Here is a 27,100-nt window from a genome sequence, read left to right as displayed (position 1 = left end):
AAATAGAAGTCGTAAGTGTCTTGTCTCCCATATTTTTAATTTCTGATTTTTTCTGGATATATCTTTTGATTTGAGTTAGATTTTAGTATAATTCTAGCCTAAATCACATTTTCTACTAACAAATTACAAAAATGGGAGGTTGTTAAATAATTATGGAAATATATTTGGAGAAAACCCCTTGGGAGAGATTACTTTTTTCTTAGTTCTCCAATTACTTTATTTATTTATTGATTATTGCAAATTTATGCAATGTAAAATCAGTAGCTTTAAAAAAAAAAATTGTTTCAATTAGATATGCTCCTGCAGCTGTAGTACCACATATCAGCCACAGGGCGGAAGCAGAGCACGATCTCTTCAGGGCTGCAGCTGCGAGTTGAAAGTGCATCACATCTGTCAGTGTCGGCCACGACGCCGCAGGACTAATTCATCTGAAGTTTGAACTGCCTTTTTACACTTTTCATTAGCAGTATAAACAACCTTCCACCACACAAAGATTTGATTCAGTTATCCTGGATTTGCAGGAAACCATCTCTCCCTCAATGCCTACATTTTCTCTGTATGGATATTTCCATATTCATATATAAATGTACTCCCCAAAAAACGTCGTTGATGTTATGTTGTGGCGTAACGTGTATGAACTGTGGTTTCAAATCAGGGGCACTGCAGTGACTGTGACCCGCTTTCAAGATGCAGTGAGGAAGAGGAGAAGAAGGGGGCACCTCATGATCAGTGCAGAGAGACACAGAGAGACACACAAGGGGGGAGAGAGAGAGAAAGAGAGAGAGAGACGGCGAGAGAGAGAGAGACGGCGAGAGAGAGAGAGACAGTCAGTCCCACCGTGTTTTCGCAGCAGAGGAACTGGAGTCCAGTCTGGCTGCTTCAGAGGAGACACAGACCCGCTATGTCCCGAACTGCCTGGTGCAGGTAGGTAAAGTCATGTCAGTTATTAGATGCGGTGCTTTGCAGACACGGACTCAGCGACTTAACACGAGGACGATTTCCTGAACCTGCTCGAGCATTCAGTCAGCTCCGTCAATTAGGCTTCACGCTCTAATTGGGATGCATATGCATGTAGGTGACGATGTGGAAAATGTAGATGACACTGGTTGTAGAGCTGCGAATAAGGAGCTAGAGTCAGCTGTCAAACGGTGAGAAGATGATTCAGACAGAGCACATATCGCAGTCTTGTGTGTGTGTGTGTGTGTGTGTGTGTGTGTGTGTGTGTGTGTGTGTGTGTGTTGTTTGAGGGGTAAAAGTTGAAGAAACAGTCGCAGGTTGAAATAGAGAATCAACTATAACAGAGGCAGCTGTCCGTGGTGCTGAAACTCAAAGGATTTTCTCTGTTATAAAGACAACTTTCTATTCCCCAGATTCAGTATTTAGCTTGATATTTAGGGGCTTTACTCACTTTATACTAAATGCACTCATGTGTTTGCCTTATATATATGCATATTTTAATACATGATGTATGTGCTGTGATTCTGTATTTACATGTCATCCATGACAGAAAAAGAGGGACATATTCTATCTTTTAACATTTTAGAGAGTTATGATGTGATTGACTCAATGAAACAACAGTAAAAGATAAATCAAATGAATGAAAGATGTAGCGCTGCAACCAAGGCTGGATTACCAACTGTGCAGAGTGGGAAACTGCCCATGGGCCCCAAATTCCCTGGGGCTACAAAAACCCCATGCACACATATATATTTAGCTTCATTTATTTATTTATTTCTTGTATATTTGTTGCTTTTTTTGTTGCAATGTTGTGGTTTATCAAATTGCTGTACTTTTTTCGATGTGGAAACCCTTGAGCAAGGTCATATTACTCCACTGGAGAACTGTAATGCTGCAACGAATAATTCTTTTCAAAATAAATACATCTGACAATTATTTTTTTTAATTTACGATCATCATCATCATTATGAATTTACTGTCAGAGAAAACTGAGAAACTAGGAAATATTCACATTTGAGAGGCTGGAAGTGATTTTTATTTATTTATTTATTTATCAGCATTTTATGGACTTAAACAAATAATTTGTCGAGCTTGTTGCCCGTTCATTTTCTGGCACTTGTCTAATCAATTAATCAACTAATCATTTCAGCTCTTGGTTTCTGTGTGCCTGAGGAAAATAATGACACTACCATGTATAGTGTATGTCAATATGGGCTCAACAACAGGACTTTGCCCTGAGGCCCCCTAGAGGGTTAATTTGTCATTTCTTTTATTATCAATTAATCTGCTGTTTATTTTCTTGATCAATCAATTAATCATGTTGTCAGAGAATAGTGAGAAATGTACAGAGCTGAATATGACATTTTCAATTTAGTTGTTTCGTCCAATCAATAATCAAAATCTATCAAAAGATATTCAATTTATTATCATACAAGACAAAGTATAGTAAAGGATCTGAGAATCTGGAACCAGTGACTCAAAGGTTTAACTGATTTTTGGTTGATCAACTAATTGATTAATTAACTAATCATTGCAGCTCTAGTCACGTGTGTGAAAAATAAGAATTAATGCCCCTTGTTTCACATGCAGGGTGACAACACTGAAGGAGAAGCAGCTGAGTTAATTGCCATTTCATCCTAAAGAGGATTGATGGACCTCCATTATGGCCAAGTGGACATGATTCTACATTCAGCTCCTGTGGCACAATGTCGAATATGATTTACCTGACTGCCATTTTGTACTTGCCTGTTTTACTGTTTGAGGCATTTGTGTTGTCCAAAGGCAAGTATGAGAGGTCAGTGGTGCCGAGTTCTGCCTCTCGCCTGGTGGCGAGGATGGACGGGGATATTATAATCGGCGCCCTCTTCTCTGTTCACCACCAACCATCAGCTGAGAAGGTGGCAGATAGGAAATGTGGGGAGGTCCGCGAGCAGTACGGCATCCAAAGAGTGGAGGCCATGTTCCACGCCTTGGATCGGATTAACTCTGACCCAAACCTGTTACCCAACATCTCCCTGGGCTGTGAGATCAGGGACTCCTGTTGGCATTCCTCTGTGGCTCTGGAGCAGAGCATCGAGTTCATACGAGACTCCCTCATCTCCATCCGGGATGACAAGGACGGCTCCAGGTGGTGCATCGAGGGGGTTCCTTCCAGTCAGCCTCCACCAACCAAGAAGCCCATTGCAGGGGTCATTGGGCCTGGGTCCAGCTCTGTTGCAATTCAAGTCCAAAACCTTCTGCAGCTGTTTAACATCCCTCAGATTGCCTATTCTGCAACCAGTATTGACCTCAGTGACAAGACTTTATTTAAGTACTTCCTCAGGGTGGTGCCCTCAGACACCCTTCAAGCCAGGGCCCTTTTGGACATCATCAAACGATACAACTGGACCTACGTGTCTGCAGTGCACACCGAGGGTAAGACACATTTCTTGATTCAGTATTGCATGTCCAAAAAGTTGAGGAGCTCACAAGAGACAGATTTTTCTAAAAGAATGGTCAAGACTGAAGCAGCAGAGGCCAAGATAGTTCCTCAACAGAAATGTTTCAAACTATGTAAAAAATACTCTGCTATGATTAATATTTTTGTTTAACATGTTTTTTTCCACATAAAAGGGGGAAAAAAATGTAAATAAAAAACTGGGGCTGTAAGCACATATACGCTTACTTCCTCATTGAGAAATTTGCATCAGGATTTATGCCCCGCCCACCACCGCTGCTCGCGCCAAGTTAACAGGTGAAACAGCAAAGTTTATCAAAATGGTTAGCTGAGGAAACATCGGAGAGAATCTGCCAGATGTTTGAGCCTCAGTCAGACAGAGACTCATAAGTTTTTGAGGAATTTGTTGTGACCAAAAGCGGCCACTAGAAGACGTATCAGAACGGTAAGTGTTTGTGATGCGTACGTTGTTTGTTAGCTTGTAACTGGCAGTGGCTGACACGGTGCTAGTGGCTGTGCTAATGCAAACTCGAGCTCTCTGTACTGACAAAGTTTTCGGTAACTGATGAGAGGGCAGCGCGTATCAAGACGATTAGTGTTAGAGGAAACATCAGAGAGACTCAGCTACATGTTTGAGCCTAAGACAGACCCTGATGATGATAGTGTTATGAATTACACTGGGCGACTAGCAGACATATCGGAACGGTTAGCGTAATTAGCATCTTTCATTGTTTATGTTGTTTGTTAGCTTGTAACTGGCAGTGGCAAGTTCAATAAGTTATATGGCTTTATATAACAGACTTGCTGGTATAAAACTTAAGTCTCAAGCCTAATAACATCACCAGGGTTATATTTTTTGGCTGGACTAGCCATGGGCCAACTGTACGTTAATGTCTGTGACAGATTGACTGACTGAGTGATAGAGTTGAGTGAGTGATGAAGTTACACTCTTGGTTTGACTTTTCTGATTGGCCGTTGCTCTTTCAAACTGATTTGGCTTGAACAGTATCATTATGTCGTCAGAGGGCGTTAAAAGAAGATCCATAACAGTTTTCATCAGGCAACAGGCCTTTATTTGAGGCAGGCTTGTATTAGAGGTAGGCCTTTATTTCTAAAATATAAGTGGTCATACTGGTATTTTAGTACAAAGCCTTGCTTTGATCAGCTCCCATTTGCCCTGTTAAAGTTACTGCATAATGTGTTAATACAAACGCAACTGTAAAATTAAAAGCCCTCTAATATTTCAGTGGATAGAAACACTTTATTTCTTAACAGTGCTTCAATTGCTGTGCTGATGTGCTGCAGTAAGTGTACCATTTCTGGTTGCTGATGTTGTTATTTACATGCTGTTTACATACATACATTTACATTCTCTCTCTCCTCCCACCCTCCTGCTTTCTCTTGCTTGGTATGTTTAGTTATTCCTCTGCCTTCTTTAGTGAAAATGGTACAAGTAATAAATGAATTGCCGTAATGGAAGCAAGGCTCAGTGAATTGGAAGTGCTGCTCCACTTCCCAGCAGCTCCCAAGCAGCCAGGAAGCCAGGGCAACTGGGTGACTGCCCGAAACAAGAGGCGTAGCCCTAAGCCCATAGTTGACACCACCAGTGTGCCAACAAAGTGTTTAAAATAGCATGATTATTTTGTTGAATTTATTCTAGGTTTATACATAGTCTTGTGTAAAGTTATCACAGGCTGACTTGGACTCCTCAACAAGAAAACTGAACTTTATGTGAAAAAATCAATGGAGTGCCCTTTTCAATCAACAGTCCTGTCTTCTTTTTGAGGCAACAGGAGGACAAACGGGAAATTAAAGACAGAAAGTCCATCTTAGAGACAGGGGTTCTTAACAATATATAAGTTCTATCTAGGCACTGATTTAATCCGTGTTGTTGCATTTTGCAATAGTGTAACAGTTGTTATATTTTGTGTATGACATTATGTAGACTGCATTTCTAACAGCAGGTGGCTGCAGACAGTTGTTGTCTCTTTTGTGAGGCTCATTCCCACGATCAGTATAAGTAGAGGGCAACTTCAGAGAAGCAAATAGAAAATTATCTTTTGTGAAGTCTGTTTTTTGTGGAGGATGTAAGGTTCCCTTTCAGGCATCAAAGACCATAAAGAGCTATTTCATATTATGAACACACAAAAGACACAAAATGCCTTTGCATTTTCTCTTTTCTTTTCTTTTCTTTTAATTTTCATCCTTAGTCTTGCCAGCAGGTGTTTTAATTTGTTGCCCCTGCAGGTATCAGCTGCTGTTGCAAAAGCTGGAACAGTTACTCCATTAATCAATCAATTGACAGGAAATTAATTGGCAGCTACTTAATGTCAATTAATCATTTGAATCATTTTTCAAGCAAAAATTCTCAAATGTGAGGATTTGCTGATTTTCTGTGTTTTACATGATAGAAAACAAAAAATCTTTCAGTTTGAATTGGACTATTAGTTGGACAAAACAAGATGATATAGACAAATAATTAAATACTTAATCCAGAAAACAGTGGCCAGATGAATTGATAAGGTCACCTTCATTTGATCTGTATAATTAATTATCAGTCCAGACTGACACTCTGCAGCTATACCACAAATTGCTATTTTCCCACACATCCTTGTATCTCATTTGGAAAAACATTTGCATTACCTGTCAGCATATCTTATGCCATGAATATATATAATTCAAGATTATACACTGAAAACACATTTTATAAGCATGTAAGAGGATATATACATTTGAACAAAGTTTACAATAATTGAGATTCCTCCCACATGAGCAAGAGTCAGATGTGTCATGCATACCTGAAATACTGTTAAAGCAGCCGTTGAAAATCTCTTATCTGTTTTTACAGCGAGGGAATATGAGTTTGTAACAAACTGATAAAAAACCAAATCAAAACCTGGCAAGCCCTCTTTGTTTACTGTGTTGATAATCCGTATGTTGTTTTGGCAATAAAATAAGAGCTATAAACGTACATATTAGAAGTTTCAGAGGCAGGAAGAGAACAGCCTTGATGAAGTTATTTTAAGTCATTTGGTGGCTGTTATCAATCCATACAGTGCTGATTGTGGACATCTGGACAGGCCACCTCAAAGTGACAAGTGCCCCTCTTGTCCTCAGAAACTGCTGTTGAGGTCACCTTCAGCCTGTTTGCTCCAGTTGTACTGCTCTTGATTCCGTAAAAATAACTCTGGGGATCTAACGGACCTCTTAAATGTTAAAGGAAGAGATGTGTGTTCTCAGCACACTTCCCCTGGATAATTTAAGCAAAAAACCCAAAACATGTTTGACATTCAAACAATGTGGAAAACTGACTCCAGAGTGAACTCATAAATCAAAACCAATTGATTCTTCCTTTTCTCCTGTGAATGAAACTCCCCTGACAGCTCCTCTTGTCTCTCTCAGGTAACTACGGTGAAAGTGGGATGGAAGTGTTCAAAGATCTCGCCTCGCAGGAAGGCATCTGCATCGCCCATTCTGACAAGATCTACAGCAACGCTGGCGAGAAGCACTTCGACAGGCTGCTGAGGAAGCTGCGGGAGCGTCTGCCTAAGGCCCGAGTTGTTGTCTGCTTCTGTGAAGGCATGACAGTCCGAGGGCTGCTCATGGCCATGAGACGGCTCGGAGTAGCTGGAGAGTTCCTCCTAATTGGCAGGTTTGTTAGAGGTTGTTTTCCCACAGGGGGGTTTAGTTTTGTCTGTCATGTTTTTTTGGATGAAAAGCACTCAAGTTCTCAAACTTTTTTTTTCCAGGATGATGAAGAGAATTCTTTCTCTCAGTGCTGCAGTCGATTTTTAAAAGGTTTTAAGGGAAATGAAACTCAAACAAAATAATGATCAGGCAAACTGAAAGTTTAAGTAAGAAACAGGAGAAAAAACTCAGAACTGGGACACTTCTCTCATGACTTCGTTCTACATTTATTGATGACATTTGTGGCATTAATGAAAATAAAGATAGTTGAGAAAAAATTTCACCACAAGGTCCATTTAGTAACTGTTCTTGAGCATCAAATGATCTTCCTCAGCAGATGGAGTTTCCACAGTTGTGAAAGACACAATGCATTTCGTAACTGGAGCTTTCGATCATGTCACTCGATGTTCCTCAGCAGACGAGGTTGTGATTTCCATTTTCTGAGCACGTTAAGGACTTTTCGTGGCTTTAATCGTACCACAAGGTCCGTTTAGTAGCTGTTTTGGAGCTTTTGATGCTATTGATCAACTGTATCATTTTACATTATATTCATTGAATTAAGGTTAAGCCATATGAATATGATATATGGTATATGTTTCATATACAGTGGCAGTCCAAAGTGCTTTACACATTGTGTAATAAATCAGAGTCAGAATAATTATAACACTGATGATAATAATAATTTAAACACATTAAACCATGAAATGGGTTAATGAACAAATAATACATTTTCCACACAAATGACACTATAATTCTATGAGGAAAATACTATGCTGAATTCCCTGTTATAGTATGTAGCTACACTCAGGATGGATGGTATACACAAAGTTCATATGGAACCGAAATATTCTCTTTTTTTCCTACCGGGAGTAGAGTTCCTCTGAAAGCAGAAGATGCTTTGAGTCAGGCTCAGTAATGAATAATGCATCCATGCAGCGAGCTCTCCCTCTCCCTGTCAGATCACAGGCAGGATGGGCTAATATGGGACAGCACCTCCAGCATAAGCTGGGGAATGTGGCGTAGTGAACATCAAAGCTCATATCAGCACTTATACCAGACATTCCCTCTTTATGGAGACTCAGCTCATCTCAAGTCCTGTTAGGAGTAGTAGCAGCACCTGAAACGAGGCTGCGATAAAAGCTCGCCACGGTTAATATGCTGCGAATCGCTTCATTAATGTGTGGCTACTTTATTCACAAAGCCAGATGAGAAGGACTCAAAACTCCTTTCTGAAAACCCCAAATGATTAAATACATGTATGAAAAAAAATAGGGCGTCTTAAAGCCTTAACTTGCTCTTACTCCTACCACTTAAATTTTGCCCTGTTGCTAAAATCTCCGTAGAAGATAAGGAGGGTTTATGTGTGTGTGTGTGTGTGTGTGTGTGTGTGTGTGTGTGTGTGTGTGTGTGTGTGTGTGTGTGTGTGTGTGTGTTTTTCTGGGTCAAGGAGACTACTGAAAAAGGAAAATGTTTTTTTAGAGCAATGCAGCAAGTGAACACATGCAGCCCTGTACAACGGGCCAATCCAAACGCCCGAGGTGCTGGTCATCAGCCATCCATCTTCTGCTGTGTGGAGGATGAAAGAAATGGCTGTTCTCACAACACAGAGCCCACACATCTCAAACAACAGACAATTCATTTGATCAACTCTCAAGTGAAGCTCCCATCGCTTTGGAAATGATAAAAGAATATATCAGTTTTATGACTCTGCTTGACAGGAAGCTTGCAAATATTTGACTCCTGATCTGTATTGCTTTGAAAACGTCCTCCCTTAAGATTAATTATTTCATAAAAACATAATTCAGATTTAATAAATACTCTGTGGTGTGATTTCCTAAAATGTTTTTCAATTATACCTCAGTGAAATGATTCATAAATGAGTGATATCAGATCTGTGTTATAAATGTGTAAATCTGTACAGTACGTGCGTGTGTTGACGTCAGAGCTGTAGGTTTTTGGCTCTCAGAGTGTTGGACTGGGGGGAGTGTGATGCTGGGAAGCAGATGGCCAGGTACTGTTGATACTGTCACACTGGACAGTCATTGTCAATTCATTCTTGAGGTGTCAGCCAAGCCAAACGTGCTGCTAGGTTCGGTCTCTAAGGCTGGCAACTGATATTTTTGTCCTGCTGATTAACTGTAGTTTGTGTAATAATCAAAATCCTTGAATTATTCCCTTTTTGAATACAAAAAATTCATTGTTTTCCTCCAGATTCATCTCTCTTTTGGCTGGGTGGAAAAAGCCTCTGCTACAGTGTTTGTTCAAATCACTAAATTATTTAGAAACTGGAGTTTACATACTCACAGGGACAATGCTTACATTTACTAACTAGCAGCGAAGTGGAAAATACAGCTGAGGCTGATGGGAATGTCATTAGTATGGAATTAAGTCATAAACAGAAATATTGGACACAATACAATTGTGGCTGCATGAAAAGGAATCACCAAAATTATTACAATTCATCCTCTTGAATATCTCACGTGTTGATCCATCTGATAACTATCGAGACATTTCACTCAAAAATCACAAATATCAGAGGCGCTGGAGGAGAAGTCAGGCTGATTTAATCAAATTATTTAAACTCTGGGTCCATGAATGTCTGAACAAAATTTCATAGAAATTCATCCAGTAATTGTTGAGCAATTGAGCTATTTTAGTCTGGACCAAAATGATCTATTGACCTACAGACCCGGAGCTGAGATGCAAGCACGACCAAAAAAAAAAGGGAAAAACTCGAATTAGGTTTGTCATTTTGGTTTGAACTTTTTCACATTGTCAGGCTCTATTACATCGGATCGAACTGTTTGTAGAGCACATTTAATACACAAAGACAAATCCAGACAAGTGCTTTACAAACTAAAAAAGACAGAATAGCATAGAAACAGCAACCGTTAAAACGTTGATATATAAATTGAAATGAATAGAAACCCTTACACAACAAAAAGTTAAGAACAGAGACATAAATACAGAGTAGGAGGTCAAGATGGTTCATGGTGAGTATTAGTCAAAGTCAGTGCAGAACAAAAGTTTTTAACCTGGATTTAAAGGTGGTAAAAGTCAGAACAAGTTTTGTATCCTCTGGAGGTTTGTCCCAGCTCTAAATGTTGCTACGTTTAGCTTGTACTGTGGGAACAGTTATCAGCCCTTAACTTGATGACGTGAGAGGCCAAGAGGCTTCATATGGTTAAAGACGGTCAGAGAGATATTTTTGAGGAGTCTCGCAGCAGTTTCCTGAATGAGCTGAAGTTGTCTGAGAGTTGTTTTGGGGGAGAGGTCACAGTAATCAAACCTGCAGGAAATGAAAGCATGAATTAGTTTCTCCAAGTCCTGCCTTGACACGTCTGATGCTTGGTCTGTTTTTAAGAAGGTAGAATGAAGATTTTGTAATTAATTTGACATTTCTCGTTCCAAGATTTTTAGTTTTCAGAGAAAGAGAGAGAGAGAGAGAGAGAGAGAGGGTTGAGGACTAACTTTCAACCTTCCTTTCAGCGAGGAAATTTGTGATGTTTCATTTTATTCAGAGCGTTGTTCAAATCTGTGGAGCTGCTTTCAATGTCAAATCATCCCTGGAACGATGCTATTTAAGGCCTCCATGTCCCCAGCTCTCCTCGTTCATTTCTCACTCATAGAAATACAGTAGGCTATCACATATGTGCATCACAGATTGATCCCACACTGCATAATGCTGCTTTAAAAATACTCAAGAAGCATTTGCAACTCAGATGAAGGGCGGTTGTTTGTTTTTTTGGTTTTTGTTTTTTTTGGGTATGATTCAAATCTGAGGCATCAGACAAAAGCTTTTGTCTCATCATCGTGATGTTTTGTGTGAGCATTAAATGCAGAATCGACTTTCGAATAGCCGAGCATGTAAACTATAAATACAAAGTATGACCAGTGTAGACACAAAACCACACTCGAGATTCAGAGTCTGTGCGTGAGGGTGGGAGCTTGTTTCTCTCCAGGGCAGATTGTCTGCTGCAGTACTGATCTGTGAATTCTCACTGGACTTGTGATTGTGTCTGTGGACTTCTTTTTTTTTTCTTTTGGCAAGTACAGCGAGCTCTCCACGCCCCTCAGCAGGGAGGCTGAGAGGGAAACGAAGTCAAAGAAACAAAAGGGAGAAGCTTTCTGCAGGATTTAGTCTGAGCCCAGATTATGAGGCTGCATGTGGCTTCAAACAGACTTCTGGTGCCACAACAAGATCATAAAGCAAGAACGTGTCGTTTTCCTCTTGCCACATGCTGATTTTTTTTAAAGTTTATTGTTTGACTTTTGCTGTCAGAGTTGGGGTTAGGTTTAAAATCTGTGTTGTTTTGACTGAACCTCAACAGCCAGCCCTATAGAATCGAATGTCACTGACTGACTGACTGACTGAGTGCTGAAGTTACACAACTGGTCAGCCAAATAATGTGTGACTGAGTGATAAGGTTACACCACTGGTCGGCCAGCTGAGTGTTGGAGTTTTCCCATCGGTCGTTGCTCTTTCAAAATGATTAGGCGCAAACGAGCAGTGTTGGCGCCTTTGTCGCTAAATTTACTGACTTTTCAGACCCTTAGAAATGTCTGACAACATTAAGAGAAAAACATGTAAATGAGAAACGGCTTTATTTGGGAATCACCTATCAGACCGTACACAAGCATGTTATCCTTCAATTATGTATTAACATTCCCTCTTCCAGGACGGAAAGACATTCAACAGAGGTAGAGTAGATCAACATAGTAGATTGACAGTGTGGACAGTCAGGATGACAACATTATAGACTGTAAACATGAATGAAGAATATGATCTGGGAGGATGTCGAGTAACTTCTAGGTGCTGACAACAAATAGGACCCAAGGCACACGACCTCGAAAGAGCTGTGAGAATTATCATTAAAATTTACATCGACTTCCTCCAGGAAACTGATGGAGAGAGACCGAATTTGTTGGACACCCAACAAATCCTTAAGCTGATGTGCTGAAGGTGGTTCCAGTGTTTTCTGGTGTTTTCTAGTTGTGTCGTGTAATTACCATCTGTCCATTTTCTTCCACTTGGGTCCTGGTGGAAGTGGGTCAAGCAAAGTAGTTCGGACATCCCTCTCCCCAGCAACGTTTTACAGCTTGTTTACTCGAGTTTTTCATCTGGTGAGGCATGTCTCCTGGGCGACTTCCCTTGGAGGTCTTGCAGGCATGTCCAACTGGTAGGAAGCCTCGGAGTGTTGTGGAATTTTCTTTGCTGTTATAAGGCCCTGAGCTGCGAACAGTCTCCGTTGCTTCCTCAAAATGGATACTGTCTGTGATTTGGAAAAAATTATCATCTTTGGCTGCAGCATTCTGAACCGTCTGAAGACTTTTTGTCCTTGCACACACCTTTGCAGACCCTCAAACAAAATGTGAATTAGGGTCTCTGCATTAGCCATGGACAGAAAAGACAGAGTTTCGGTGGAGATTTCTTTAATGTGCTGATCAAAAGAGAGAGTAGGATCAAGTGTCACACAGAGAGTCTTGGCTGTCAAGCTTTGAGAAATCAAACAGCTGTCAAGAGTTGTTATCACTTGATCAAACTAGTGGCTATGTCGAGCATCAGATGGTTAGTTGAATCTTTAAGGATTCTTGAAATGTCTTCAGGAAATAGAGAAGCGTTGGAAATTACCTTCAGTGTTTTTCAGAGGTTAATGGGTATTTGTTTGTCAGTCATGCTCAGGTCTCTGACTGGTATATAACATTGATAAAGACAAACCGGGGCTAGTTCTAGTTGTACTAATTGCAGTGTGTTCGTCTCTGCAGTGACGGCTGGGCAGACCGAGTCGAGGTGGTCGAGGGATATGAACAGGAGGCTGTGGGCGGCATCACCGTGAAGCTGCAGTCTGAAGAGGTCTCCTCCTTCGACGACTACTTCCTGAAACTCAGGCTCAGCACCAACACCCGCAACCCGTGGTTCCCTGAGTTCTGGCAATACCGGTTTCAGTGCCGCCTTCCCGGACATCCGCAAGAGAACATGAATTATGCACGGAACTGCTCAGGTAGCTGAACAACTCGTCAGGCAATTATGACGTTTCCTGCAGTTTCTCTGGTTTACATTTTTACGCCAGTGTGCACATCAGCTTGTCTTCTTGAACTGTTCTGATGTGTGCAATGCCCAGAGGACGATGCCAAAAGGCCCCGTAAACTGGAACACACTCTTCAATAATGAATTATACTGCCAGAGGGTAGAACTCTCTCTAAGTCAATCCAATAACACATATTTTTTCATATTGTTCATTTCTGTGACTCTTGGCTTTACAGAGGATGATGCTCTAGGTAAATTAAATCCTTTTCTTTTACAAAGGAACAAATTCAATGCATTAGCTTTAAGTTCTTGGTTTCTGGAAACAATGCTCAACAAGCATGTTTCTAAAACATATTTTTACATACTCCTCATACATATTTCTTTTTTTAGATACCTATATATTTACGTTTTCAATCTTAAGTCATTAGGTTGATGAAGATTTTACTCCTGCTTTCTCAAGCACCCTTTATTTTTAAAAACATTTTGAAATTATTTTAATGTAAGCGTGTTGATAAACGTAAATATAAAATGATGCATGCAGCAAAAAAAAAAAAAAAAAATTGAAACCATACTTTTAAGTTGACAACTCTCGAGATCCTTCTGTAAATTTCTTTTTGCCATCTCACCTTCCTTTCTGCAGTTGATTTAATCTCCTTTCCTTTGCAGCATTTGCACATTATTTGTATCTTACTGAGAACAGAGCCTCCCCTCTTTTTTATGCACATACCTCAAGCTTTTAATAATTTCTACAAAGCATCATGTTTAAGTAGCAGTTATAAGAGTATTTACTTTTGTCACATAAGCGGAGATAGAGTTACTGTTTCTGTCCTGTTCTATTGTTTTGGGTTTTTTTCATTTATTATTTATATTTGTATTTATTTTTTTGGTGTAGAACTCCAGGACGGTGAGTGAATCCCTCTGAATGGAACCATAATGCTCCTCACTTTGGCAATATACATAGAGGTTGACTGATATTAAGGTTTTATCACGTTTGGATAATTCAAGTAGTCTGTTTATATTTTTTTTCCCTCAAAATGTGGTATTAATCTCAGTTGACCTCTAATATATGAAGCTATTGGGATGTTTTTATTTTTTTATTTTGTGGTACACTGCAGTGAGAGCCCAACAATTGGTTCCCATCTGCTCTCACTTTGTGCTCTCACACCCTTTCTGGCTTTGAGACAGTCATATAAAACAGCCCAATAACATTTGAGTGAGATGGTAACTGGCTGATCTGGCTTAAGTTGCATGTAGCCACGGAAATGGTGAAGCCAATTTGCATTGGAAAATAATTTTCAGGTCCATTTTATTCTTTCACTACACAGTTTAACTCATGTAATAAACAGAGAAGGTTCAGTTATCATGCAGCCAACTAATCCTGACGTGCAGCAGTAGGTCCTCTGCTTGCATGCTGACCACATGACATCATTGCATCATGACTGAAGCTCACACAGCTCAGGGAGTGAGGCGAGCGTCAACGCCAAGGAGCTGTTTAACTAGGTCATCACCAGCAGGTCCCATCGGACGCTCAGCCAGCTGCTGCCCAACCGACTTTACTGTTTACATGTTTGTTTGCTGTCCTTTTTAACGACCATAACTTGATTTAACACAAGTACTTCAAACGCACCGGCAGTGAATGATGCTCATAAAGATCCACCGGCCTCATGAATCATACATCAAAACAATTAAATGTTGTTGGGTGAAGCAGGTGAATCCTGATTAACAGTTAGAAAAAAAACGACGCATGAAGCAACTGACAATGTTACTGACAAATTATGCAACCAAGTCGACGTCAAGGTCAAATTTACTTATGGAGCACTTTAAAAGACAAACCAGGTTTGTGCCAAAGTGTTATACAACAAACCTAATGCATTTCAACACACACATATACATACAAACACTCATGCACACACAAACACAAATGTATAGTTAACAATATAGAATGCACACAGAGAGCAAGGTGTCCAGACCCTCACATCAATCCTTGTATATTTTTAAATCTGAATCTGGATCAGTGTCAAATAAGACATTGTGATGAAAATAGAACAGAATACAACTTGTCTTTAACCCATTTGGGCTATTTGTAAGCCCATATTAGCATTAACAGCTGTTTACTTATCAGTCCAGGCAAGAGCTGCAGCCACCATTCAGTTTATAAGACAAGAGGTTATAATACAGCATCTGAGAAGCGCTGCGTCTTCAGGGCAGAATGGACGCTACAGTGATGAGACGGACCAACCGGGGCTAGCTGGTTAGCATGCTAACCATGCTGTATTGGGGTTAACAAAGGGTAATTCACAATCCTTTAATAGTGTAGCACAAGCTCACTTGCTTGATAACGTGCGGAGCTATATAACAGGAGCACACGCCAGCTATACGGGGTATAAAATGACATGTTACATTGATATTTCTTAATAATACAAAATCTGGAGTTTCACCCTTTTGAATTTCATTTAACTGAGCTCATGTTATATAATCAAATGTATTATCAAATCGTCATTAACAGTGGTCAGCCAATGTAATATATTCCCTCTAAGGAGAAAAACTCGGGTACATTTTAACAAGCTGTATCATTTTCCAGCAGGTATTACATTTATCAGTTGCTCCATCATGTTCCACTTCTTTTGCATAAAATATTAAAGAGGAAATTTTGGAACTGATTCAGGTGACAGATACACTGAAGGGAAAGACTGTATCACATTATTTTCACTCCTATTAGCAGTAATAGACCATGTGCTGGATTAAAATTCATAGGCTTTGATTGTTTACAAGCATAAAGTGCTAATTTTATTGTGCTCCAAATGTACGTGTGAATTACAGTGAGAGCTGCTGCGCTGGACCACAGCTGCAGAGGATGCAAAATTTCAATTGCAAGTATTTAGTAGAAAAAACCTCCACCAAAAGGGAAGTTGTAAAAAAAAAGAAAAAAAAGGTCTTTAACTCCAGAAGCTGCCAAACGTACATCCACTGTTTTCAACGAAATGGATTGAATGCATGGTGTAGCTCTTTGTAATGACTCTGACATCTTAGCTTTACACCGAGCAACTAAAAAAAAAAAAAACACTGCTTACTCTGCTTCTAGCTTGCATTACACTGAACTGATAGGGTGTGTTTCAACATCACACACTGTTTGTATCCAAATACGAATCATTTCTGGTGTCATTCGCTCATCGTGTTTGTCTGAGGAAAAACAATACACACCGAAGACAAAAGATCCAAACACATGAGAATAGTTGGTTTATGTTTCTGCTTGAGGAGACACAATCTCAGTGGCACAGTGCTTTAGACCAACTCTAATTGAATCCTGACTCATGAATGCAGAAATGGATAGTCTTGCCATGGTAACAAGGTTTCTTTGAAACTGCTTTCTGAGGCTTCAAGTTCTTTTAAAGCAGTCTCCCACAGAGGCAAAGAGGCGTGTGGCTTCCTGCCTGTATTCACAGAATAATAACAAGAATGCATCTGCGAGCACCCTATCACTCCTTTGTAATATGTGACATCATGCTAGACACACCTGTGCAGTACACCTGAATTTTAGACTTGAAATCACATAACATGCTACCGCTTGCAGAAATGAGGCGACCCCCCCCCCCCTGTAAGGGTTTTGCTCCGGGAGATGAATCCTCACCATGCTCTCATGTGTGGACAGGTTATGAGAATCTGGAGGACAACTATGTTCAAGACAGCAAGATGGGCTTCGTCATCAACGCCATCTACGCCATGGCCCACGGGCTGCATGACATGCACACTCACCTCTGCCCCGGCCACGTGGGGCTCTGTGAGGCCATGAAGCCCGTCGATGGCAGCCACTTACTGGACTTCCTACTCAAGACGACCTTCATGGGTGTTTCTGGAGAGGACATATGGTTCGACGAGAACGGAGACTCACCTGGGAGGTAAAACGCACTTCATTTTCGCTATTCTTGAAATACCGTATAGTGATTCTTCAGAGCCCTGTGTTTACCTGTGGTGTTTTTTCACTTTAAGCAGCATTAGGTGACCTACAACCATTACCAACCTCCATCAGAAAACCAGTTGAAATTGGAGCAACACAGATCCAATTTTATCTCCTCCATTAGAAGTTTCTGACTCTCTCCTCCCTGAGTGAAACCCAGAGACAACTAGGGGAACTTTGTTAAGCTGGAATCTGACAAATACACACACACACACACACACACACACACACACACACACACACACACACACACACACACACACACACACACACAATATTCACTGTTACCAGCTTCTCAATTATTTGCCAGTTTTCTATGAAAGTCAAGTCAACATCTTTGGGGTTTTTTTCTTTGGAGTGTTGCTGAACATTTAGTAATAAAAATAATTGTTGGTTACATCCTTATGGTTCTTATATGAAGAATAATTCTGCCTAAAACACAAACTTTACGACGAATTATCTCATCTTTATAGACAACAAATGAAAGTGAAAAATCAGTTTTGAATATCAGTGCAACAGTCTGGTAAAATGACTGGCTATACTTTAAAAATCATACGCAGCAAATAATAAAGATTCTTCTTTGTTATGTACACTCTTGGGAAAAAGGCTTTTTATCTTTTAATAAATAAATATTATCGTATTTCTGGCATTATCTTTCATCCGTGAGGAACTGAAATTGCATCATCAGGTGAGGTTGGAGCGGTGGCTTGAAATTCCACTGGGAACTTTTTATTGGAAAACAGAGAGCAAGTAGATGAAAGCCAGAAACATCAGCACCTGGAAAAATAATCCCTGAGTCACTACAGTGGTATTGATCACAAACCAGACAGGCCGCTGCTGAGAACATACCCTTCCTCTGTTGTTGTAACTGCCAGTAAAACTCTTTTTATTTAAGAGTTATTTAAGAATTGATTCAGTGCTGGTGAAACCTTGTCGACTTGTGGCTTTCTATTCATCCCCAGGTATGAGATTATGAACTTCCAGCGTGTAGAGCCTGGTGTTTATGACTACATCAACACTGGCTCCTGGCACGAGGGCTTACTCAGTCTTGACGATGACATGTTCCAGATGAACCACAGTGACATGGTCCGCTCTGTCTGCAGTGAGCCCTGCTCCAAAGGAGAGATCAAGGCAAAAGGACACATCCCTCACATGTTGTGACCACACACAAACACATTTTGGGTTGCCTGGTTGTGAAAAATCCCTTTTGGATGGTGTTTATCATTTATTTTTTGGTAATAATTTAATTTGGATATACGTGTATATTAAGTCCTCAAGTCTAGTTAGAAATGTTAAAATGTCATTAATTAAAGCATTAATAAGATGATAATGAATTGATTTTGCTCTAAATTGTCTGCAGCCCTTTTCTAGAAATACGTTTTCACAACCTGGCAACACAATAGTTGTTATTAATGGTTCATAACTAATCTATAAAAATGTGTAAATAACCATTAATAAAGCCATTACTTACAACCTATTATTTCTTTATAAATTAGCTGTGTAACTACTTCACTTGATGACTCTGTTATATAATATATTATTACACTACATTACTTTTTACAACAGTAAAAAAGAAAAACTTGTTGACTGTGTTTTGTCGACCAGGTGATCAGGAAGGGAGAAGTGAGCTGCTGCTGGATCTGCACAGCCTGCAAAGATAATGAATACGTCCAGGATGAGTTCACATGCAAGGCCTGTGAGCTGGGCTGGTGGCCTGATGAGGAACTGGAAGGTGGGTTTGTCCTCCTTTACTCTCTGATTATTATTTTAACTCTCATCTGCTTGGAAAACTTTTTACACAGCAGCACAGCTGGAAGAGCTCCGACTGGTTTTCCTTTGTTAGTTTGATCATTAGGGGAATATGCTTATTCACTTCCTTGCTGAGAGATAGAGGTGAGAGGATCAATACCACTTGCATATCTCCTTGTTCAACATAAGGCTTCAGCCAGCACAGGAAACAGTTAGTCTGGCTCTGAAATGAGCCCAATCGTGTAAAAATAACAATATGTGGTTGAGGAGGTTACAGCTCCTGGCTAAGAAATAATCCAACAACCAAAAATTGTTGTCTTTTGCTGCTAATTGGTGTAAATTTTTCATTTTTTTTTCATTTTCAGTCTTTATGCTAAGCTATGCTAATGGGCTCCTGGCTGCAGCTTCATATTTACCGGAAAGATGCAACAGCGATTTTGACTTTCTCATCGAACTCTCGGCAACAAAGTGTTTCCAGAAATGTCAAACTGTTGCATTAAATCTATAAAAATTTAATTTCTCCGCAAAATTTATCGAACAATTAAAGTCTCATCTGATTAGAACAGTAGATCTTATTGTTCTGAAAAGATGGTTTTAGGTCACGTACGTGGCCACAGGCTGAGTTCCTGTTGCATGATTGATGCTTTCAGAGGAGAAGCTTCGGTCTCTGTAAAAAGTTACCTTCCTCCCACCTCCCTCCACTTGTGCTCTGTACAGTTTGTCCTGCTAAGATTTTTGCGGTGCTATTTCATACACCTATTCTGTCCTATTTCCATCGCCTTCCCATGACACCTGAGAGCCATTCATCATCTTCACGAACCAACAGCAGCCCTACTTCACTTACCACTCTTCTGGCCCACTTTCAAAGGCGCTTCTCTGCTGTTCAAAGACAAGACACTTTCTTAATAGGACCATCCTGCCTCCATGCGGGCTTTTTTTTTTTTTTTTTTTTAAACCACAAGACCTTTAGATACACAGAAAAGAGAAGATGTGGAGCACAGTGAGGACATAAAACTTTTACTGTTCTAAAACCTAACCCTCTTCCTTTTATACAATAAATTAATAAACAACACAAATTAGATATTTAAAGTGTGTTTTTAACGTGAAGCAGGAAGGAGATCTTATTTGGAGCCATGAAATACGCAGTGATGTACTTTGTCCTGCTGCATTGGCCCCCCTCCTCCGCTGGCTGCAGCCCAGCCTGGCCATGGCTCAGTAGAAAGGGGTTTATTTATAGTTGAGCTAAAAACCTACTTTGACTCTTACTGTATTTTCTCAGGCTAAAATGTAATTTTGAAAGTCTCCCTAATATAAAACCTCAGGATATTTTCCTATTTCTTTCTATGCAGAACTAATTTAGATTTAGACAATGTGCACTTTAATAATCAAAAGTCTTGCCGACAAGGTCACACTAGAAAATATGAAAATTTGATGAGTTGCTTTCAGTATATAGTGGCTGTGTATTTATGGCTGTGTATTTATTCTCATGTCTTTTATCCCATTTCAGGCTGTGAGCCAATCCCCCTGCGCTACCTGGAGTGGAGTAACCCAGAGTCCATTATCCAGGTGGTCTTCTCCTGTGTGGGCATCCTGGTTACATCATTTGTTGCCTTTGTCTTTGTCTTGTACCGCGACACGCCTGTGGTCAAATCCTCCAGCCGGGAGCTCTGCTACATCATCTTAGCAGGCATCTTCCTGGGCTATGTGTGTCCTTTCACCCTCATCGCCCGCCCCACCGTGGCCTCCTGCTACCTCCAGCGGCTTCTCGTTGGACTCTCAGCCGCCATGTGCTACTCCGCCCTGGTGACCAAAACCAACCGCATTGCCCGCATCCTGGCAGGCAGCAAGAAGAAGATTTGCACCAGGAAGCCGAGGTTCATGAGTGCTTGGGCTCAGGTGGTTATCGCCTCCATCCTGATCAGTGTCCAGCTCACCTTGGAGGTTACCCTCATCATCATGGAGCCGCCTGAACCCATCAAATCCTACCCCAGCATCAGAGAGGTCTTCCTGATCTGCAACACCAGCAACCTTGGTGTTGTTGCCCCTCTGGGCTACAATGGCTTGCTTATCATGAGCTGCACCTATTACGCCTTCAAGACCCGCAACGTCCCCGCAAATTTCAACGAGGCCAAATACATCGCCTTCACCATGTACACCACGTGCATCATCTGGCTGGCGTTTGTGCCAATCTACTTTGGCAGCAACTACAAGATCATCACAACATCCTTCTCCGTGAGCCTCAGTGTGACTGTGGCTTTGGGCTGTATGTTCACACCAAAGATGTACATCATCATAGCCAAACCGGAGCGAAACGTGCGCAGTGCGTTCACCACCTCTGACGCTGTGCGCATGCACGTCGGCGACGGCAAAATCGCCTGCCGAAGCAACAGCCTGCTCAACATGTTCAAGAGGAAGAAGAACGCTGGGAACGGCAGGTGGGTTCATTAATTGAGTCTGAGAGTCCTGCTCCTGAGGCACCTCAGGGATGCTGGTTTTACTGTAATTCCCTCTCAAAGGGAACCTGATGTCTTACTGTATTCACTTTCATAGGATCACCTGTTGTACAGTGTGACGGATATAGGTCAGTACTCAATTCACACAGCCATGTCAACGTTTAATCTGTTGGTGATATTAAAACAAGCATCTCTGTGTGCTAAGGGATGACAAATTAAATTCAGAATACAGGGTTTCTGCAGAGTTCACCGAATTAAAATCAAGACTGATCTTTTTAATACTGTGGAGAATTCAATTAAATGCCAGTTTTTACAAAGTAAAGTGGCCAAAGTATGAAAGTATCTTTGGAAACCAGCAGGGACAGTGTGGCCTAGAATTATATATAATTGTATCACATTTTTTTTAAACTTTCCAGCTGTAATTAAAATAATTCTTAATGATATAATTAATACAATTATGAGACCTGGACACAGGAGCCGGGATAAAATGGATAAACCACTAAAAAAAGATTAATTCATTTAAGTTTTTAACTTCATTTAAGTCTTAGTTAAGCACTTGACCATTGTAAGTAAATTTTGGAGTTACTTTAGCCAACATGAGTGAGAGTACAGGTCTGATGGAGCTGGATGAAATTCTGCAAAAGAATGTGTGTGTGCGTGCGTGTGTGTGTGTGTGTGTGTGTGTGTGTGTGTGTGTGTGTGTGTGTGTGTGTGTGTGTGTGTGTGTGTTGTAAATTCACTGTCCTAATAATCTGGCCTTTAGTTTATAAATGTGTAACATCTCCTGCAATCAGATACAAAAATAAGGCTTTATCACCTTCAGAGGCCCATTTTAGAGGAAACTGAATTCAGTACATTTTAAAACCTGCAGATACCCTGGAATATTGCTCACAATCTACAATATTTTACACAATAACCATAATGAAAGAAATGGTCTTTTATTTGAACCAGAAATGCTGTTTTTGTCTTCACTTTTCTGGGCTCCTGTGAAGTAACAGCCGTCTTTATTTTGTTCATAGTTCTAATGGAAAGTCTGTGTCATGGTCTGAACCAGGTGCAAGACATCCTCCAAAAGGGGATCACATGTGGCACAGACTGTCAGTGCATGTGAAGAGACAGGAAGCAGGTTCCAATCAGATGGCTGTCATCAAACCCTTAACTAATACCTACCATAACACAGCACTGGAGTTCTCAGACCTCAGCACTAAGACTTTGTACAATGTGGCTGAGGAGGACGAGAGTGAGCCGATCACATACAACCCCCCCGCCACTCCCCCCATGATGACCCACGGGCAGATGCCTGCTTGTGGGCTGATTAAAGATGTGGGCGAGGAGGTGGAGCTCTATACCCCTGAGCATCTTCAGAAAAATAGTATTATCCCCCAACATGTCATCGTGGACCACCTACAGGAGGAGGTGGTGGTGCGCAAATTCAACAGTGACATCCCTCAGCTCAATGATATGATAAGCATGCCTGAGGCCGTGAGCGGCGGCATGCCCGTGTACCACCAGGCCCACCTCATCCAGCAGGACCCGGTCCTGCCCGCCCATCTCGACCCGTTCGACGAGGAGCCCGCCTCCCCTTTAGAGGAGGACGAGATGGAGAACGAGCAGTTCGGCCTTCTGCACGGCTACATGTACAACAACGCACAGATTCACGACGAGGAGGACCTGGTCGAGGTCAAATTAGCTATGGGGGACTCTCTGGCTCTGATGCCCCCCTCCCCCTTCCGAGATTGCGCTGCTCCTCCCGTGAGCCCCTTCCCCAACTCGCCGGTGTCCGAGTCGATTCTGTGCACTCCTCCAAATGTGACATACGCCTCTGTCATCCTCAAAGACTTCAAGCAAAGCTCCTCAACTCTGTGAGGGCACACGCTTAAAATATTGCCAGTTGTACTATATTTTCCAATTTATAATGACTTGTGCTGTATATGATGATATATATATAGGAAAAAGTCATCCTGTGGTCTTACAAGTCATTTTTCACTCTATAGATTAATAGCTTTTACATGATAAGGGTGAAACACAAAGCGCCACATTTTAAAATTCTTTTAGATGTTAGATGAAAGAATTTGCCTATTACAAACATATATTTCTATGCTAACATAAGCTTTTAGGATAAAAATAGACTTTCTTCTTATGAGACCAATAACTAAGATTGTCTATGTATGTACTTTTATGAATTAATGTCATTTAAATAGATTTATCTGACAAACATAGGTGATGTAACAAGCAGGTGAGTTTTAAACAGGGCGACTTAATGGTGAATATAGTTTGTATGTGACGCAAAACGATTCAATTTGACAGTATTTTAAGAAAATGTGTTTGTGTTACTCAGTACGTGTTTTATCAGGAAGAGAAAGACATGAAGAGATTTAAAGGACCAGTTTGACATTTTGGGAAGTAAGCTTATTCACTTTCTTGTGGAGCATTGACGACAAGATTGATACCACTCTCATATTTGTCCAATGAATATAAAGTTACAGTTACAGCCATTAGCTCAGCTTAACAACGGGGAAACAGCTAGCCTGGCTCTGTCTGAGGTGATGTACTAGCACCACTAACCACCACTTTTCTGGGAGTTACAGGGGCTATTTCTTGGCTGGTGCAGTAATTTCTTCTGCCGGTTGCCTGGAAACCTCAATGCATCCAGCCAAAAAAATACCCCGCCAAGTTTAACTCTCACAGAATCACAAATTGTTGTTTGTACACTATGATTTTTGTATGAAACTAACAAGATCTATCTTCTGTAATTACTGAGCTTAAGAGATACCGGTAGGCAGATTTTGTTACCTTTGGACAGAGCTAGGCTAGCTGTTTAACTTGTTAGCTAGTCTTTATGCTAGGCTAAGCTAGGCTAAGCTAACCCGCTGCTGACTGTAGCTCCACATTTAGTGTAGAGACAAAAGAGTGATATCGGTCTTCTCACTGAAATCTTGGAAAACAGAAATTTAGCATCTTTCTCCAAATATCAAACTACTTTTTTTTAGGTAGTTCAGAAGAAAAAACTTCTCCTTTCGAAGGAATTTAAAAGTTGACATGTCAACATGATTTCATGTTGGAAAAAAAAACAAAACAATTATCTGTGAATTTCTGATTGATACAGTACTGCCAGGCGAGTGCACCGTCTGTATCACGAATGTAGCAGGACGTTCAAGTGCCACATTTTCATTAAGATGCTTTTTTTTTTCTTTTGTACATTTATCTCATTTCTATGGTCTTGAAATGCCAGTGAAACTAGTTTCAAATTTGTATCTTTTATAATTAGACATCCGATTTCATAATTGTATAAATTTATGTATAAGATAAATGATATACATATGTTTTGTGAATGTATGAATTGTGTATCATATTTTGGTATTCAGATGATATCCGTATCCATTACAGTATTAGACAGAAGTCATTAGCCGTGTATGCTTATATTGTGTGACTGGCTGTGTACAACAATCAATTTCCTAAATATTAAGACTTTAACAGCCTATTGAAACCGTATAATGTGATAAAGCGCTACTGTTAGTAATATTCTGAATAAGCTATTTGCAGCCTGATATATACACAGTATAAATTAAGTCTGCCATTTTAAACCAATATTTACTGTAGAGCATTTGAAGAATACTTGTTTGACTGGAGTAAATTAAATATTTTTTATGCTTTTGTTTCCTGTTTTTCATGGTGAAAAGTTAAGTAGCTGTAATCCAACAACTGTGTTAAATCAGAGGTCAGAGATTTATGGCTTTTGTTTGAAGGAAGAAACTGAAAGAAAAAACCAGAATGTGGAAGAAGTCATACAAGGAAAAAGAAGGCTTGAGACAATTAAATATTTGCAGCATGTTTATTGGAAAACTGCGCGGCTATGGTTTTGCTTTTGGTGAGTTGTCTCAGTACCTCAGTGACGGTATGTACAGACAAGCTGTTAAAAGCTTTAGTCACTGGAGATGTAGCTGTTGGGAAAAGCAGCATTATCTTGCGTTAGTGTGAGAAACGCTTTGATGAAGGATACAAATTTACTCTTGGAGTTGACTTTACTCTAAAAAACAGTTGAATGCGATGCCAGAACAGTGGTGACACTGCATCGCTGTGATATTACAGGTGAGTGTAGTCAGTGTTGCAGTATGTTAGTTTGCTCTACAGAGCCAAAACACACTAATGTGCTTCAGAGATTCAATCTGCTGAAATCAAACTCAAACACATCCTGCTGTGATTTGGTGTTAACTGTTGAATAAGTTGACAGTATGTTCAGTGTTCTCATGCCTGCAAACTGCAGCAAGTAAAACTGCAGTGTTTTCTCAGGTCTTATTTTAACCCTAACCAGTGTCCATGGAAACATAGTATTTTATTTCAGTAAATTATTGTTGTGAGTCTCTCACTTGTTACATAACACTAAAGCAGCACTCTCAATTTGATATGTTAATTCAAGTCACACATGATAAACAAACAGAAGCATTACTTACTGTGTGTCTGGAGCAACTTTAAATTCAAATTCAAGAACTGTGAGCCCTTTGCCAAATAATAACAGCCTGTCTGTGTGAAATGAATTAATCTTCACTCGGGGAGTCAGATTTGAGCACAAGCTGCGGGGAAACATAAATTACACAGATTTATTTTCTCTTGCTTCAAGGTGGAGAGAGGTTCAAGAATATGTCCAGAGTGTACTACAAAGGGGCGGTGGGAGCACTAGTGGTCTTTGACATTACAAACAGCCCCACCTTGGGGGGGGGGGGTCTTAGAGTGGACGCAGGACCTGGACAGCAAAGTCTGTCTCAACAGTGGACGCCCGATCCCTGCTGTCCTGCTGGCCACCAAATGTGGCATGACAGGGAGGGACGGAGACTTGGTGTCTTCTCTGGTCGGCAACAACTTCGTGGGCTGGTCAGAGACTTCTGCAAAGGTGTGTGTGGTGTTAGAGTTATTATGAGCTGAGATGTGCCAATATGATCTGACTAGATGAGTCAAGTCAGATTGAAAAACAATGTTTTTCAGTGCTGTTTCTCTTTTGCCATGAAGATTTTAGTGAATTCATTTCAACATAGAGTCAACATGTGAATCAGCCCTGTGAGCCCATACCTATAGGTGTCCTTTAAAACCCCCATTTCACAATGTACCACTTGACTTTTTGTAAAATTTGATTACAAGCGTTTACAAGAATTTGCACTAGTTCAGTACAACCAACCAAGTTCCCTATTAATCAATAAAAATCTAATTTTAAGCAAATATCAACATCTTTCTTTAGTAAGTTTTCCTTTCATACTTCTTGAAGAATGAAAAGTTAAATCTAATAGCCTCAGTGGTTTTTGCTGCCACAGCCAGCTGCTTGGTCTGGAATGACCAGCATCTTGATGGCTAATGTTAGCTAATGATTAGCAAACACTAGGTAGATACTGCTGTGATAACTGCTGTGATAGCCCCCTCTCTATCTGTGCTACTGTTACGCTATATTTTAAAACATCAGCTTTTCTTGGGCTATGACATGTTTTGCATTTTTCAGATAATCCAGTGAGTCATTAAATGGTTTATTTAGCCTTGAGAAGTAGAACAGTTTTTTTCAACCCATAAAGGAACATTTGATTCTTCAGTTTATCTAAGAAAAAGCAACAATCACCACATTTAGAGAAACATAGTTTTCACTGGGTGGCAGCAAATTCTGCTTTTATCCCCTTAATTGTGACTTGTGGCTACTGCTCAGCGAAGACTGTTAAACAAAAGTATCAGTGTGGCACGTGTAAGGAAATCAATACACAGCAGAAAAATGTAAATATGTGTGAGGTTGTGATCCTGTTTGGCTCTTTTGAAACTGAAGCTGGTGATATTTTTTGCATTTTCCCCAACAGGATTCA

General features: G+C 40.4%; 1 protein-coding gene across 1 annotated transcript; it reads left to right on the top strand.

The window, feature by feature from the left end:
• Window positions 1-655: 655 nt before the first annotated feature.
• On the top strand, window positions 656-24,922 carry grm1b (glutamate receptor, metabotropic 1b). Its single transcript, XM_056394084.1, has 9 exons — window positions 656-924; window positions 2,548-3,372; window positions 6,797-7,046; window positions 12,848-13,083; window positions 16,759-17,005; window positions 18,027-18,195; window positions 18,670-18,796; window positions 20,321-21,248; window positions 22,286-24,922. Exons 2-9 carry the CDS (start codon window positions 2,664-2,666, stop codon window positions 23,130-23,132), a joined length of 3,513 nt encoding a protein of 1,170 aa, XP_056250059.1. The 5' UTR covers window positions 656-924; window positions 2,548-2,663; the 3' UTR covers window positions 23,133-24,922.
• The last annotated feature ends 2,178 nt before the right edge of the window (window positions 24,923-27,100 follow it).

The sequence above is a fragment of the Seriola aureovittata genome, chromosome 13 (assembly GCF_021018895.1).
Source record: "Seriola aureovittata isolate HTS-2021-v1 ecotype China chromosome 13, ASM2101889v1, whole genome shotgun sequence".
Lineage (NCBI taxonomy): Eukaryota > Metazoa > Chordata > Actinopteri > Carangiformes > Carangidae > Seriola > Seriola aureovittata.
The sequence above is the reverse complement of the archived record's forward strand: the minus strand, read 5'-3'. Positions and strand labels throughout refer to the sequence as shown.